General features: G+C 41.6%; 2 protein-coding genes across 2 annotated transcripts; both read left to right on the top strand.

Annotated features, from left to right (window-relative positions):
* Positions 1-3,143: 3,143 nt before the first annotated feature.
* Positions 3,144-7,657, top strand: LOC139349812 (neoverrucotoxin subunit alpha-like). The gene is made up of 3 exons (XM_070990808.1): positions 3,144-3,237; positions 4,439-5,902; positions 6,007-7,657. Exons 1-3 carry the CDS (start codon positions 3,147-3,149, stop codon positions 6,555-6,557), a joined length of 2,106 nt encoding a protein of 701 aa, XP_070846909.1. The 5' UTR covers positions 3,144-3,146; the 3' UTR covers positions 6,558-7,657.
* A 1,086-nt stretch (positions 7,658-8,743) lies between these two features.
* On the top strand, positions 8,744-12,289 carry LOC139349809 (stonustoxin subunit beta-like). Its single transcript, XM_070990804.1, has 3 exons — positions 8,744-8,875; positions 10,171-11,634; positions 11,739-12,289. The coding sequence occupies exons 1-3, from the start codon at positions 8,785-8,787 to the stop codon at positions 12,287-12,289; spliced, it is 2,106 nt and encodes a 701-aa protein (XP_070846905.1). The 5' UTR covers positions 8,744-8,784.
* Positions 12,290-17,108: the final 4,819 nt, after the last annotated feature.

Raw genomic sequence — 17,108 nt, 5'->3', positions numbered from 1 at the left:
ATCAGGAAATACACTGGCCACACTGGAAGCCCCTAAACATTACCCCCAGAGGCTAAATCATCATCAAACAAAGACAAACATATACTGTTATTCTACAAACTTATACGGACTTTAGAAAGTGGCTTTACATCATGTTAGAGTTATAATTGTGAGTTTACATCATGAAAGCTGCTTAACTGCGAAGTCTCATCTGTACTGTTATAATAATCTGAGCAATAATTGGAGCAATAATCTGTGCAATCCAGCCTGTACATAACAGTCTGCAAATACAATTTATAATTTAAGATAATGTTTATTTTTATTACACTCTTTTGTATATACTTATTGTTTTTACTCTATCTATCTATCTATCTATCTATCTATCTATCTATCTATCTATCTATCTATCTATCTATCTATCTATCTATCTATCTATCTATCTATCTATTACTGATGCTGCTGTAAATTGGAATTTCCCTTTGCGGGACTAATAAAGGTATAGTGAATTGAATTGAATTGAATTGAATTGAGTTATAGATGTAAAATCTGTTTGCGGTTTTACTATTGCCAGAGCGAACATGTTTTCTTCATGTCACTTCACTTCAGTCATTAGAACAGGTTTGGGCCTGTTATATTAAGAAATGCCTGTTGTCATGTCTGGAGGTATGTCATGGGAGGAGTCAGAAGAGGAGAGGATCTGACAGGATATAAGCAATCCTGGAGCAGACCAGAGCATCAGACCACCGCCGCTCCAGCTGGAAGTCAAGAAGACTGACACACAACTCAGCTGATCTCCACAACTTCACCAGGTGAGGACAAAGTGGGCGCAGAGGCAGAGGGAGACAAAGACAAAGACAATATATGCTTAGACTTTTACTGACCTCCAGTCTGTGTTAAAGTGTCAATGTCAGACTAGTGTTTCCACGGAAATACTGCCTTTCTAAGCACAGTAAACGTCAGTCTTTCTGTCTCTGATCTTTGTCTTTCCATCTGTTTGTGTGAAGGAGGAGAGTTGACTCCCAGTTTTTCTGACTGTCAACACCTGCTGCTTTAGACCAGTGATCCCCAACTTTTCTTGCACCACGGGCCGGTTTCACTTAAGCAATAATTTGCTGGACGGGCATAGAAACAAATGAAAACAAATAATTAGTGATACAGTGCTGAGCACTGAACACTATTGTTCTTCTGTGCGCTTCTTCTTCTTCTTCTTCTGTACTTTTTTCGGTTCGCTACTAGTCCTACAGTTCTGAGAGCACCCAGGCGAATTATATATCAAAACGTGGAGCTCGATCGGGAATCGATGGCTCTTCGTGCGTTTTTTGCATTGTAAGACCCGAAAAACGCACGAAAAATTCCCATAAGAAATGAATGGGACAAGCCGAAAAATGCAATAAAATCTCCCCCTTTTTCAAAGGGCTACTGCTCCAGCATACTTTCACCTAGAGATGTCGTTCCAACTTTAAAACGTAGACACAAGTCTCGTCTATTGGTGTATTAATTCTCGTTTTGATAGGTCATATAGTTTTTGAGCAGTCGCCGTTCAATGACCGTGAGCGTTCTGGGAGAAATTGTGAGTTTATAATGGGTGTGTATTGCATGGAATGTTCGCGCTAGAGTGGAGGGGATTAACTGCCAGAGTGGAGAGAAGCTCTGAAATTGTCTGAAACTTTCGTCTTTCCACGCTCCTATAAAGCACAAATTTCGCTCTACGCACGTGAAAATTTCCAGAGTCGTAGTGCCACTTGCGCTGATTCTCATGATGTGCCTGGCTAAGCGATAGGACTTACGGTTTTTGAGTTCTCAGCCCCTGAGCGAAGAGAGCGCCTCTGACCTCGCCCATAAGGTCCAATACAAATGAAAAACAGAAGAGACAGAAGCCAGCCATTTTTTAACTCGCTGTAAAATCTGTATTTTTGAGCCCAGAAAAAAGAAAAAAGAAAGTGATCAGCTTGTACAGCAAAGCCTTGTGGCTCTCATGGTGAAGAAATTTCAGCAATAGGACTTTCGATGTCAGCGTGAGAAGCGTTTGTTCGGAGGGTGCGCAGAGGCCAAATTCAGACGTTTCTCAAACTCTCAGAGCCAACGTGGCTCGTCACCATGGTGACCGGTGGCCTGATCTGAAGTTGCCGTGGCAACCTCTGAGCCTGAGTGCCTCTCCCATACACACACATATGTAGCTTTAACTGCAGCTGTGCAGCTCAGTCAAATGATCAGTTGTCCATTAAGCTCTGTAGTGACATGCTAACCAGCCACAGCCAAGCTACCTACTGGTGAGTTGTATGTGTTGGTCATGTAATGAGTGATGTTGGCCTGTTAGCATTAGCCACAATGCTAACATGCTAATGCTAACATGAGGTCCTATGAACTTGTTGGTGCGTGGAGGTAAACCTGTTGATGTCGGGTTGTTGTGCTAACATGCTAATGTTAGCATGCTAATGCTAAAATGCTAACTTTGGTTAAAATTAATGTTAAAGGCATTGTAATGATGGTTCAGATGTTTTTAATGTGTTATTTGACATGCTAATGTTAGCATGCTAATGCTAACCTTGGCTAAAATGATTGGTGAAGGCATTCTAAGGGTGTTTGAGACCATTTCAATGTGTTATTTGACATGCTAATGTCAGCTCCGTGTTCTGTTTTTAGTATGGGACACTGTCAGCCACACGGCCCGGTGTTTGCCACACGGCCCAGTGTTTGCGCACTGTATCACTCTCCAAATTTCCCGCCGAGGGGAATTTGTCTAGTTAAAAATACAACTCACCATTATGCTGAATGTCGTTGTAATTAGTGCGAGCCCTGTGCTTGTTTCTCTTCAACCAGAAAGCTTCATTGCCTCATTTGCGAGCCTGTCGCCACATTTTACGCACATCCAAAAATGTTTGTTTTTTACACATTTTTGCTAGCTTGTGGGCTTACTTTTTTACTGCTGTATCCTGTGACCGAGACAGCGGTTTGACATGTGTACAGAGGCACAGGCGGATGCACCTAATTTTCAAAATAAAACTTCTTTCAGACTCTGATGAGCAATAAAATATTTTTTGTTCAGTGTCTCTGTGTGGCCCAGTATCAAATGGCCCGATGGTTGGGGACTGCTGCTTTAGACCATGTAGATGCAATACTGAAGACTGTGTGGTCACTGAATCGACATTTCTCATCAGATTGGAGAAATGGAATCAAATACCATGAAAGTTGCTGCCCTGGGTCGACCTTTCACCCTGGGAATGCTGTATGATGCTCGGAGAGACGAACTGATCCCAGGTAAGTCTGCTCTCAGACTACACTCTCATTAGAAATGTATTTCTAGATATATCTGCCTGTCACAGCTCTCACAAAGCCACAACATTGAATGATCTCACCTGTTTTAACATTCATACACACCATAAAAATTATTTGTAAATGCTGACCAGTTGATAGTAAATAATTTTAGAGATTCTGATGTATTGATGGCTGATATATTATCCTACGATAAATAAGAACATTGAATTATATCCACGGACATGTAAGAGCCCCAGATTAGAGCTGCCCTGTGAATCGTGACTCTGAATGAGGATTAAAACACATATTTGTCAGTTATTTTAGCACTGAACAAAAGCAAGGAGAGAGATTAGCAAAGTAGAAAACATTGCTGTGGTGTAATTTTTGATTTTGTGTGCAATGTTTCCAACCATGATGATCCTCCTGTGTTCTCTGACTCGCTTGCATGAGAGTGGACCTAAGCTCTGCTGACAACACACACACACACACACACACACACACACACACACACACACACACACACACACACACACACACACACACACACACACACACACACACACACACACAGCAAACAGTACTGTCACTTTTGGCTGTTAATTACGCAGCATGATTGTGATTGCGGTTGTATTTCTTGTGGAGCATTTGCATGTTGTTATACATTAAGTTTCATGTCTGTATGTCATTCCAGCTCACAGCAAATTGAGTAACGGCATATGACAACAAACGATGATGATAAACCATCAGCAAACTCAATAGGGTTATACCCTGTCAGGTTTTGAACCCTAACTAGGTTGATGTCAAATCAATCAATCAATCAATCATCAATCAAACTTTATTTATATAGCACTTTTCATACATATTAAAATGTAACACAAAGTGCTTCACAGGATTTAAAAACAATAGAAATCAAAATAAAGCAACAATAAAAACCCATCCCTCCCACCCTCCATATGTACAAGCACCCACCCTCAACTACATGCATACACACACGCACACATGCGCACATACACACACACACACACACACACACACACACACACACACACACACACACACACACACACACATGAATGAAGCAATAAATATATTAGCTGCTGGCTGGAAAAGAAGCTGCAACATGCAGAAATCTAAATGATTATAATTATTCACAAAAAGTATTGACTTGCTTTAATAGATTATTGACGGCTTCTAATTTCTGTAGGTTTGAAATTGTGGGATAATGACACTCTGCAACAGAAGACAAGTGAAGCCACTAAGCCCTTCAGTTCTTTTCAAATCACTGCATCTGACACCATTGAATCCAGGTCTTCTCTGCTGGATGTTGGTGCTTCTCTGGAGGCCAGTTTCATGGGTGGACTGATTGAGGTTTCAGGATCTGCCAAGTATCTTAATGATAAGAAACAATTCCAGAATCAGAGCAGAGTGACGTGCCAGTACAACGCTACCACCAACTTCAAAGAGCTGTCAGTGATTGACCTTCAAGCCATGAACACCCAACAGAAGGATGTCATCAAGAAGGGCTTGGCAACACATGTGGTCACAGGCATCGTTTATGGGGCAAATGCCATCTTTGTGTTTGACAGTGAGAAGCTAGAAAACACCAGTGTTGAGGACATGCAGGGCAGCATGGAAGCTGTGATAAAGAAGATCCCCTCTTTCTCTATTTCGGGGAAAGTTGACATCAAGCTCACTGAAGAGGAGAAAGCCCTGACTGACAAATTCTCCTGCAAATTCTACGGAGACTTCATTCTTGAAAGCAACCCTGCAACATTTCAAGATGCAGTGAAGACCTACGTAGACCTCCCAAAGCTACTGGGAGAGAACGGAGACAGCAGTGTTCCACTGAAGGTCTGGCTGATGCCATTAAATGTTTTTGCTCCTGAAGCTTCTGAGCTGACAGGAGAAATCAGTGTTGGACTGGTGAGGAAGGCCAAGGCTGCTCTGCAAGATTTGAGGGAAATAAGAATGAGATGCCACGATTGTCTGGTCGACAATGTGGTGAAGAATTTTCCAGAGATTCAAGACGAGCTGAGCAAATTCGAAAAATTGTGTGATGACTATGAGTACAGCCTCCAGCAGACCATGGCAAAGAAATTTCCCCTCATCCGTGAAGGTAAAGAAGAGGAGAGCTCAGTGGAACAAGTCCTTGACCAGAGAGACAAGTCACCTTTCAGTCATGACGAGCTGAGCAAGTGGCTGGATCAAAAAGAGAGACAAATCAACATCATCAGGTCCTGCGTCAACACCATGGAGGGAGTAACAATCGTCCAAAGTCAGTCAGAGCTGGACAAAGAGGTCCTTGCTCCAGGTGTAGATCATGCTCTGTGCTTCGTCTTCACCTCTCTGGAGACTGCTGACCCCGGCCTTGATGCCATGGCCAGCTACTTGGATTCAACTAATAAAGGAAATGCCAAAGAAGACCTGTGGTACTACTCAAGTGATGTGATCACCAAAATGAGAGAAAAAGCCAAAATTGTCCATGAACTTGCTGAAGCACTGAAGAACAACTGCAGATTCCGCTTCCTGGTTGCATCCTTTGATAATAAGAAGCACGCAGGAGCAAGCATCTATCATTACAAGAAGGGGGAACTGGTCACTGATGACTTTACAAAGCCTGACCCCCCCCCTGTGGAGAGCATCAAAGACAGCAACGATCTGATCTGGTGTAAGCATTTCCCATCCTTTTTTGAGACAAAAACATGTTGTATAAATGACCTGTTTGACCATCAGAATGATTAATATCGCGTCTTGTTTTGGTCTCTCCTTCAGATGCCACTGATCTCAACCTGGACCCAAACACTGCAAACTACAACCTCACACTGTCTGACGGAAACAAGAAGGCAACGTATGGTTCACGGCAGTCATATCCTGATCATGAAGAGAGGTTTGACACACAACCTCAGGTGTTGTGCAAAGAGGGGTTAACTGGGCGCCATTACTGGGAGATAGAGTGGAGTAATACCTCCAATGATTCTGTTTACGTGATTGCTGGATACAAGGGAGTTGAAAGAAAAGGAACGGGTAATATGACCGAGCTAGGCGCTAATTCCATATCATGGAGCTTTGGCAAAAGAACAGATGAATCCAAAGTTAAGGCATGGCATAATGGTAAGATATGGGAAGGGTCGATACCCTCTACTGGTGTCAGACGAGTTGGGGTGTATCTGGACTGGTCTGGTGGCACTCTGTCCTTCTACAGAGTCTCCTCTAACACACTGAGCCACCTGTACACCTTTCACAACAAATTCAGTGAACCTGTTTACCCAGGTTTTTGGGCTTCACGCAGCAACAATTATATGCACCTGTGTCCAGTTGAATAAGTGCAATGACAAAGACCTTCGAGTCTTGATCTGTTAACACCCCAGTTTAGCTTGAACATGTATCCTTCCCAAATAAAAAAATGTATTCAAGCCCAGAGGGACCAAGATAGCTCATGGTGTAATAAAGTGACTCTGCAGAATTTCCTGTGTGTTAGTTCATGTTGATTCTGTGCACAGCCTTCTTCTCAAAGTGGTTTGTGCTTCACAGATTCACAATCAGTTTTCACGGCTCTAATTTCTGAAACTTAAAGACACAGAACTTATATTGATGCACAAACTCAAAGCTCATGTAACAATGTTGAATTTATCACGATGATCATTTTAGGACATGGGGTAGTTAAAGTGCATATTGTTTAATTTGGCATTTTCTTTTTTTTTTTTCTTCATGCAGCATTTATAAAAGACTTTTAAGAGTATCAGAGGAATAAATTAGTTCTGTTTGATTGGAGCTGACCTGAGGTTCAATGGCCATCTTTTTAATGACTTTTAATGATTTAACAAACTTAAAAACCTTTCCTCTTTATTAGTTAATGGTGATTTCATGCACAGCATTCTTTTCAAACTGGTTTGTGCTTCACAGCTTCACAATCACTTTAAACTGTCATTGTTTGGTGCATGGGGTATTTTTTAATTGTAACTCTCTGTTCTAATTCTTGACACTTCAACATATCGAGCTTATATCAATACATAATTTCACGTCAACACTAGTTGGCTGAAATTGAAACTCGTTGCTCGTGTAACAAAAGATGGACTGGTTTTGTTGAAATTATGGTGTTGATTATTTTGGGACATAAGGTGACTAAAGTTCTTTGGGTGGTATTTTCAAAAGTTACCTTTTCAGAATACAAGAAGAATCTTATTTGTTTTTCTCAAGTCTGTACCTTAATCCTGACCTGGGTTTAAGCAATGATTCATGAATGACTCAGTCTGTAATTCCTGCTCTGAGGAGAGAGTCACTGTTAACACCATTTTGTTGGATGTTCAGCACAAAGATGATGTTTGTGGACCTGAAACAATGTCAGATGTGTTTGACAGCGAAACACCTGTTGGATTCACTCTCTTCTTCAGCAGAACTTTCAATAAAGTGGAGATCTGAGTTTACTGCTGTGTCCTACTTTATTTACTCCAGATTCAGAAGTTGACAAATAAATATTATAACGTTCATCATTTATGACAAATTAGTATATTTCACTGCATGCAGCACTACAATAATAGAACTTAGAGAATCTTCTTTGGAAACTGTAGAACTTTGCTTCTTCAGAGTATCGTAATAACACAGATGAAGGTAATGTTTGTTTTTTCCACATGTATTTTAACATTAGCCACCACATTTTTATGTCATTGTTCAGTGTCTCTGTGTGGCCCGGCACCAAATGGCCCGGTCCGTGGCCCGGTGGTTGGGGACCGCTGCTTTCCACCATGTAAATGTAATACTGAAGACTGTGGTCACTAGGTCGCTTTCACACCAGAGCTGTTTGGTCCGCTTTAAACGGACCAGAGTTCGTTTCCTCGGATAGTCCGCTTCGTTTGGGCAGGTGTGAAAGCTCTTCCGAACTCTGGTCCGCCTGAAAACGTGGGTCTCGGTTCGTATGCAGTGTGAAAGCTCACCGGACCAAACACAGGACCAAATGTACGTAGTGACGCTATACGCAGTGCATACGCATGCTAAAATACAACGTATCTCATCTGTATTTATAATATAGCCTGATTCTGCATCTCTGTGTACAGCTCATTAGTCCTTACGTGAACGTTTACTGTCGCTTTGGCAACAAGTGACCGCTGACAGTAGCAGTTGCTAACTAGCTTAGCTCAACTGTCTGAACAACAATAACCCATACACTCACAATTTGGCATATTTAAACAAAATCAAATCACATCTACCAACAGTCACAGTCCTTAAACTCTGAGCTCATATGCTGTTACATGTTAGATCGTCAAAGTTAGAAAAATAACAGAATCAATCCCTGACAAGCTACGATAGCGTTACAGCAACAGTTGCGTTCACTGTTTTTTTCCGGGCCGGGAGGGAGGGATTTCCCCTCCTACTTTGTCCAATCGACGAGCGCCCCTTTCAACCACGTGATGCTGCTCAGAACGTTTGTTGTACTTGAGAAGTCACAGTGTGAACGCAAAACCGAAACTAGTGATAAACGCATCAGTGTTGCGACTTTCAGCTCCTCAATCGAACCGAGTCCGCTTGGTCAGGTGTTCTCATCAGGTTGGAGAAATGGAATCAAATACCATGAAAGTTGCTGCCCTGGGTCGACCTTTCACCCTGGGAATGCTGTATGACGCTCGGAGAGACGAACTGATCCCAGGTAAGTCTGCTCTCAGACTACACTCTCATTGGAAATGTATTTCCAGATATATCTGCCTGTTACAGCTCTCACAATGCCACAACATTGAATGATCTCACTTATTTAACATTCGTACACACTATAAAAAGAATCTGTAAATGCTGACCAGCTGATAGTTAATCATTTTAGAGATGCTGATGTATTGATGGCTGATATATTATCCTACGATAAGTAAGAACATTGAATTATATCCATGGACATGTAAGAGCCCCAGATTAGAGCTGCCCTGTGAATCGTGACTCTGAATGAGGATTAAAACACATATTTGTCAATTATTTTAGCACTGAACAAAAGCAGGGAGAGAGATGAGCAAAGTAGAAAACATTGCTGTGGTGTAATTTTTGATTTTGTGTGCAATGTTTCCAATCATGATGATCCTCCTGTGTTCTCTGACTCGCTTGCATGAGAGTGGACCTAAGCTCTGCTGACAACACACACACACACACACACACACACACACACACACACACACACACACACACACACACACACACACACACACACACAAAGAGCAAAGTAAAGCCACTTCAGGGCTGAGTCCAGGACCGGACTCATGGTGTGGCTGTGCCAGCTTTTAAAGGTTTTCACTTTTGGCTGTTGATTACGCAGCATGATCAGGCCAATTATGGTTGTATTTCTTCAAGAAATTTTCTTGTGAAGTATTTCCACGTTGTTATACATTAACTTTCATGTCTGTATCCAATTCCAACTCACAGAAAATTGAGTGACAGCATATGACATCAAAGGATGATGATAAACCATGTAGGAATTAGATGACTCACTAATACCGAGGGAAACAGGATAAGGGGGCAATTTAGGGTGCAATTAATTGTGTCTGAGGGGGTTTATGATATAGTATAAAACCCTAAAAAAGGATCAGTGTAATTCTCAAATGGTCATTGCATTGGGGATCTACCAACACCAGGTGCATGTGAGTCTGCATGAGTTGTCCCTCCATGCTGCATGTATTAAAGAGACCTGATTCATCACACCGAGTCTGCAATTCTTCAGAGAATTAGTAACTCTCAACGATCAACAAGGAGAATTTCCCTTACAACCAGCAGCAAACTCAAAAGGGTTATACTGTGTCTGGTTTTCAATCATAATTAGGTTGATGTCAAATGAATGAAGCAATAAATATATTAGCTGCTGGCTGGAAAAGAAGCTGCAACATGCAAAAAGTCTAAATGATTATAATTATTCACAGAAGTATTGACCTGCTTTAATAGATTATTGACGGCTTCCAATTTCTGTAGGTTTCAAATTGTGGGATAATGACACTCTGCAACAGAAGACAAGTGAAGTCCCTGAGCCCTTCAGTTGTTTTCAAATCACTGCATCTGACACCATTGAAACCAGGTCTTCTCTGCTGGATGTTGGTGCTTCTCTGGAGGCCAGTTTCGTGGGTGGACTGATTGAGGTTTCAGGATCTGCCAAGTACCTGAATGATCAGAAACAATTCCAGAATCAGAGCAGAGTGACGTGCCAGTACAACGCTACCACCAACTTCAAAGAGCTGTCAGTGATTGACCTTCAAACCATGAACACCCAACAGAAGGATGTCATCAAGAAGGGCTTGGCAACACATGTGGTCACAGGCATCCTTTATGGGGCAAATGCCTTCTTTGTGTTTGACAGTGAGAAGCTAGAAAACACCAGTGTTGAGGACATGCAGGGCAGCATGGAAGCTGTGATAAAGAAGATCCCCTCTTTTTCTATTTCGGGGAAAGTTGACATCAAGCTCACTGAAGAAGAGAAAGCCCTGACTGACAAATTCTCCTGCAAATTCTACGGAGACTTCATTCTTGAAAGCAACCCTGCAACATTTCAAGATGCAGTGAAGACCTACGTAGACCTCCCAAAGCTACTGGGAGAAAACAGAGACAGCAGTGTTCCACTGAAGGTCTGGCTGACGCCATTAAATGTTTTTGCCCCTGAAGCTTCTGGGCTGACAGGAGACATCAGCATTGGACTGGTGAGGAAGGCCAAAGCTGCTCTGCAAGATCTGAGGGAAATGAGAATGAGATGCCGTGATTGTCTGGTTGACAATGTGGTGAAGAATTTTCCAGAGATTCGAGACAAGCTGAGCAAATTCGAAAAATTGCGTGATGACTATGAGTACAACCTCCAGCAGACCATGGCAAAGAAATTTCCCCTCATCCGTGAAGGTAAAGAAGAGGAGAGCTCAGTGGAACAAGTCCTTGACCAGAGAGACAAGTCACCTTTCAGTCATGACGAGCTGAGCAAGTGGCTGGATCAAAAAGAGAGACAAATCAACATCATCAGGTCCTGCGTCAATGCCATGAAGGGAATAACAATCGTCCAAAGTCAGTCAGAGCTGGACAAAGAGGTCCTTGCTCCAGGTGTAGATCATGCTCTGTGCTTCGTCTTCACCTCTCTGGAGACTGCTGACCCCGGCCTTGATACCATGACCAGCTACTTGGATTCAACTAAAAAAGGAAATGCCAAAGAAGACCTGTGGTACTACTCAAGTGACGTGATCACCAAAATGAGAGAAAAAGCCAAAATTGTCCATAATCTTGCTAAAGCACTGAAGAACAACCGCAGATTCCGCTTCCTGGTAGCATCCTTTGATAATAAGAAGTACACAGGAGCAAGCATCTATCATTACAAGGAGGTCATTCTGGTCACTGATGACTTTACAAAGCCTGACCCCCCCCCTGTGGAGAGTATCAAAGACAGCAACAATCTGATCTGGTGTAAGCATTTCCCATCCTTTTTTGAGTCAAAAACATATTGTATATATGACCTGTTTGACCATCAGAATGATTAATATCACGTATTGTTTTGGTCTCTCCTTCAGATGCCACTGATCTCAACCTGGACCCAAACACTGCGAACTACTACCTCATTCTGTCTGATGGAAACAAGAAGGCAACGTATGGTTCATGGCAGTCATATCCTGATCACCCAGAGAGGTTTGACCACCAACCTCAGGTGTTGTGCAAAGAGGGGTTAACTGGGCGCCATTACTGGGAGATAGAGTGGAGTAATACCTCCAATGATTCTGTTTATGTGATTGCTGGATACAAGGGAGTTGAAAGACAAGGAAAGGGTGATCTGACCGAGCTAGGCGCTAATTCCATATCTTGGAATTTTGGCAAAAGATCAGATGAATCCAAACTTAAGGCATATCATGATAACAAGAAATGGGAAGCGCTGATACCCTCTACTGGTGTCAGACGAGTTGGGGTGTATCTGGACTGGTCTGGTGGCACTCTGTCCTTCTACAGAGTCTCCTCTAACACACTGACCCACCTGTACACCTTTCACAACGAATTCAATGAGCCTGTTTACCCAGGTTTGTGGGCTTCACGCAGCAACAATTATATGCACCTGCGTTCAGTTGAATAAGAACGATGACAACGACCTTAGAGGCTTGATCTGTTAACACCCCAGTTTAGCTTTGTTATAGGTCTTGTCGGGGGGTGCTATCTCTTTTTGTTTTTCAGGTAGACTCACCTGAGAGCTCCTGATTACCTGTACGTGTGAGCACTGCATGAAAAACCGCGAAGTTCGCTGATTATCAGCAATTCACAGCAGTTTGCGGGGAAGTTCACCTGCTCCAAAAATTGACGGAAACGGACCCTCCGTCGGCAGGGGGCGTGGTTATTCGTGCCTCCGTGAAGGTGAGAATAGCTCTAATTAGCACATGAATGCTACCGACATTGATCTACTCAGGCTAGCCTGCTGGTTTCACAAACAACCATTGGATGATTCCACAGGCATTTTAAAAAGAAACCCTCATGTGATTGGATAGCAACTCCAATCACATGAGTGATCATGCGATTGGATGGCAACTCTGCTGTTATTGGTCATCTGGGCACCACAAAAATAAAAAATAAATTACAAAAAAATATACATATGTATATAATAAAAAATATATAATTATTACATATGTATATGTATGTATGTGTCTATGTATGTATTTTATATTTTATTTTAATGATTCATTTATTTGACTATCCACCTTCTGAAAACTACACTACCACACAGTAGAACACAAAGAACACAGTTGACAGAAACATTTTGAAAATGTCTTTAATGAAATCGTGGCAAACACACATCAACAAGGATCAACCAAATAAAATCAGTGACTGAAAAAAACTAAAAAAGCAAAGGAAATGTGCAGAGGGGTTCACTGATAAGAGTCTCTGGGTTGGGCCATGCCACTGGTCCATAGTGCATGAAAAAAAGTCTAAGGCCTCTGGAAATGCTTCTTTGCTGCCTCTGGGTCATACTGAGTTACACAGATGATACACAACTTTATATTTCTGTGTCATCACATGACTACAGTCCCTTACTTTAACTGAGTGGGTGTATTCATCAAATCAATGAGTGGATGTGCCAGAATTTTCTTCAGCTTAATGCAGATAAGACAGAAGTGATTGTATTTGGCCCCAAAAATGAAAGGTCAAAGATCAGTGTTCAACTTGACTCCATGTCACTGACAACAACAGATAAAGCCAGAAATCTTGGTGTAATTATTGATTCTGACCTGAATTTTAACAACCATTTAAAGCTCGTTACCAAATCAGCCTACTACCACCTGAAAAATATAACCAGAATTAAGGGATGTCTGTCCAAAGAAGACAAGGAAAAACTTGTTCATGCATTCATCTTCAGTAGGTTGGACTATTGCAATGGAGTCTTTACTGGCCTAAACAAAAAATCAATTAGGCAACTACAGCTGATTCAAAATGCTGCTGCACGAGTCCTGACAAAGACCAGAAAAATGGACCACATCACACCAGTCCTCAGATCACTACACTGGCTTCCTGTGAGTCAAAGAATAGACTTTAAAATCTTACTGTACAAAACATTAAATGGTCTAGGAGCAAAATATATTCTAGATTTATTAACTCCATATGAAGTATCCAGACTCCTCAGGTCATCAGGTCTATTGTGTGTCCCCAGAATGAGAACCAGACAAAGTGAAGCAGCTTTCAGTTATTATGCTCCTCACCTGTGGAACATTCTCCCTGCACACCTGAGGTCTGCACCAAGTGTCAGCTCATTTAAATCAGGGTTGAAAACATTATTATTTGCTACAGCTTTTATTTAAAGTAAATGTATTTGCTCAATGGTTTTAATCATTTTAATCATTCTAAATGCTAAATTATTGTCTTTTACTGGCTTCTGTTTTTAATTTTCCTTTAATTGTATTTTATTTTTATTTTTCTATTCTCTTCTAATCTCTTTCTTTCTTTCTTTGAAATGCATGATTTTAATGTATTTTTATGCTTCTGTAAAGCACTTTGAATTGCCTAGTGTATGAATTGTGCTATACAAATAAATTTGCCTTGCCTTGCCTTGAGTTGGTGCCTGTCGCTTTGAAGGGGACTCGATGCGAAGCCTCTTGCGGTGTGTCGCCACATACTTTGGGTCGTTCTCCAGCCACTCTTGCAGTGTCTGGCAGAGTTGGGAGAGCTAGGACACTCCTTCTTGCTTCCAGCAGCTGTAAATACAGGTGTTAATATAATATTAGTACTGCTAAGAAACAATCACATGATAACATATGTGACCATGTTTGTCAAAAACAATGTAGCTAATAAATAAAATTCAGCCCATTTTTACATTGTTGTGAAAATAAAGCGGCATTCATGTTACTCTTACCTGCTTCCTTCTTTGTCTGCTGCGAGCTGAAATCTTCACAGCTGCTGCCTGAACTGAAAGAACTGGCTGGGCATACCTGAAGCTCCTCCGCACCGTCTAATATATAACAACAACAATAATAATAATAATAATAATAATAATAATAATAATAATAATAATAATAATAATAATAATAATATGTCTTACAGGCCGATGGAAGAAAATATATATTTGTTTGAAATAATTAAGACAGGCTTCAGTAAAAACAACAACAACAACAACAACAAGAAACAACAGAAAGGGGTTAAAAAAAAAAAAAACTTACATAAAAAGACTGCTGTCCACACCATCCATGTCTGGACTCCCAGTTAAAGTCGCCATCAAATATGACGTCACCGCTTCGTTGTGGGGCGAGTTTAGTCTGTGAAACACAAAAAGTACAAACACGTCACACAACGTTTATATTTACTTACATTCTGCAGAATATTTCCTGTGTATTTTATTAACTTACCCCTGCTCAGGTTCATATCGCCTGTCGTTTCCGTCACTATTGTGCAGACGTCGCACCTTTTCCTTTAAAATACAAAATACATTGTAATGTTAAATGTAACGTGAATGATTACCAAACGTTCGGAACGTAGTGCAATAAGAATAATAAAGGTTTGGCGGCCTAAAAACTGCACAATGTAGTATTAAATGCTAACGTTACTTACTGCAACTTATGCATCCGTCTCTTTGTCTCCGCAGCTGCAGTCTGGTCGGGGCTGCTCCTCCAGAGCGAGCAGTCTGGCTTTGATCTCGGCCATTCTCCTTGCCAATTGCATGCAGCACTACTTTTACCCCTTCGTAACACATAGTGACAAATGGCACCCTGAAATGCAACAAAACAAGAAGATGGATGAATGTGAAGGGAATGGAATACCTGCCAAAAAAGGCTAAAAGTTTGTGCGAGTATCTCTCCAAACGGGAGGATCGTACTTAATAGAGCAGCATCAGTCAAAGTCATGCCTTTTGTAAAATACGCCACACAGATTTTAGTGTTTCACACTGAGGGAAAAGCAACAAATCTTATGAGTATAAGAGCACTCAAGAGGCACGGAAACATGCTCCACCAATCACTGTATTCATACTCTCTCTCCCATCCAATTTCACAATCACCCTCTCAGCTGTCTCAATTGTTATCAGTGCTAATACAAGCTCACATTACCCATTTCATCTGGTGCAATACCTTTACATCTTGTGCATTTTCTAAATAGTTGTATATTTTTCTCAACTGTGCAGTCGAACTATTTATATAATTATAGAAACTTATCAGTGTTTTCACATCCTGTTGTTGACAGGAACGCCCTTGTAGCAGTGGGAGTGCAGGGCCAGAGGGGTTATGTTAGTCTCGTCTGTAAAGTCTCCTAAACTTACAGGCATGTCCATCACAAACAAAAAAATGGGTGGGTATGAGATTTCTGCTGTCAAAGTTAATAAAACAGAATTAATGGCTGTAATATGAGCAAATAAAAAGAACAGAAAAGAAGCAGCTATTGCTGATCTCTGCAGGTGATTTTCACCCTCCTAATAACTTTAAATGCCGTAGAAAGAGCTGTGATTAAGCACCAGCAGGGAACAGGAGAGTCCACACGATACGAAGAGATGCCAGGAAAGACTGTCGAGGATTGTCCCTCCTCAGCTCCGGTAAGAAATCTTTTATGTGCAGTTCGATTGCTGGTTTCTCACTGTGTGCCTCCCACACCATGCGTCTATTGTCCTCCAGCGCTCTCCTTCCTGTCTGCTTCTGTGTTCATGTCCTGTTTGATCTGAGCCACATTTCAGAGAATAAACTGAAAGCTGGTTCAGGGTTCGTCTGATTCTCTTCTTCTTCTTAAACAACAGTATGTAATCCAATGGTCAATGCATGAACTGCAGCTTAAAACCCCAGCTTCAGCAGGCAGCTGTGGGTCACGATGCGTCGCTGTGGCCGTCTCTCCTGACTTTTTCTCTGCTGAACTGTTGATTGTTTTTTTCACAGTGTGAATTAAAGGCATGACTCGTCAGCTGCAGGCTTCAGTCGATGAGCAGCAGACAGCAGGTCAGTACAATTCATTATCAAGTTTACTGAACTCAACGTGCTCTGGGAGTGGCACATTTGGTTATGAGCAAATATCAGTGATAGTTATTGATAATCAAAATTATTTATTAGAAGAGGAATTAATGATTAAGGGCACCAGCCTGGGATCAGGGACTAGTGACTGAACTGTGCATGCTGTCTCACAAAGCGGGGGTTCATGTAAAATGTCAATATTTGAGGACGATTTTACATTTATAAGGTGAACAGTGAAGGGCTGGACCCGAGCACTGACTGACACACAAACAGCTATGCACAACGAATCACAGACAAGTGCTCCTTAAGGACAACAGATCAACAATCAATAACACTTCAATCATTAAACTGTCCAGCTGCAGCTACACAGCAAGCAGCTATTCGCACCAGCAACTACAATGACCAGCATAAGCAAGCAAGCTGGGGAGTGTGTGTGTGTGTGTGTGTGTGTGTGTGTGTGTGTGTGTGTGTGTGTGTGTGTGTGTG

This window comes from Chaetodon trifascialis, chromosome 21 (assembly GCF_039877785.1).
Source record: "Chaetodon trifascialis isolate fChaTrf1 chromosome 21, fChaTrf1.hap1, whole genome shotgun sequence".
Taxonomy (NCBI): Eukaryota; Metazoa; Chordata; class Actinopteri; order Chaetodontiformes; family Chaetodontidae; genus Chaetodon; species Chaetodon trifascialis.
This window is presented reverse-complemented; position numbering and strand designations above follow the sequence as displayed.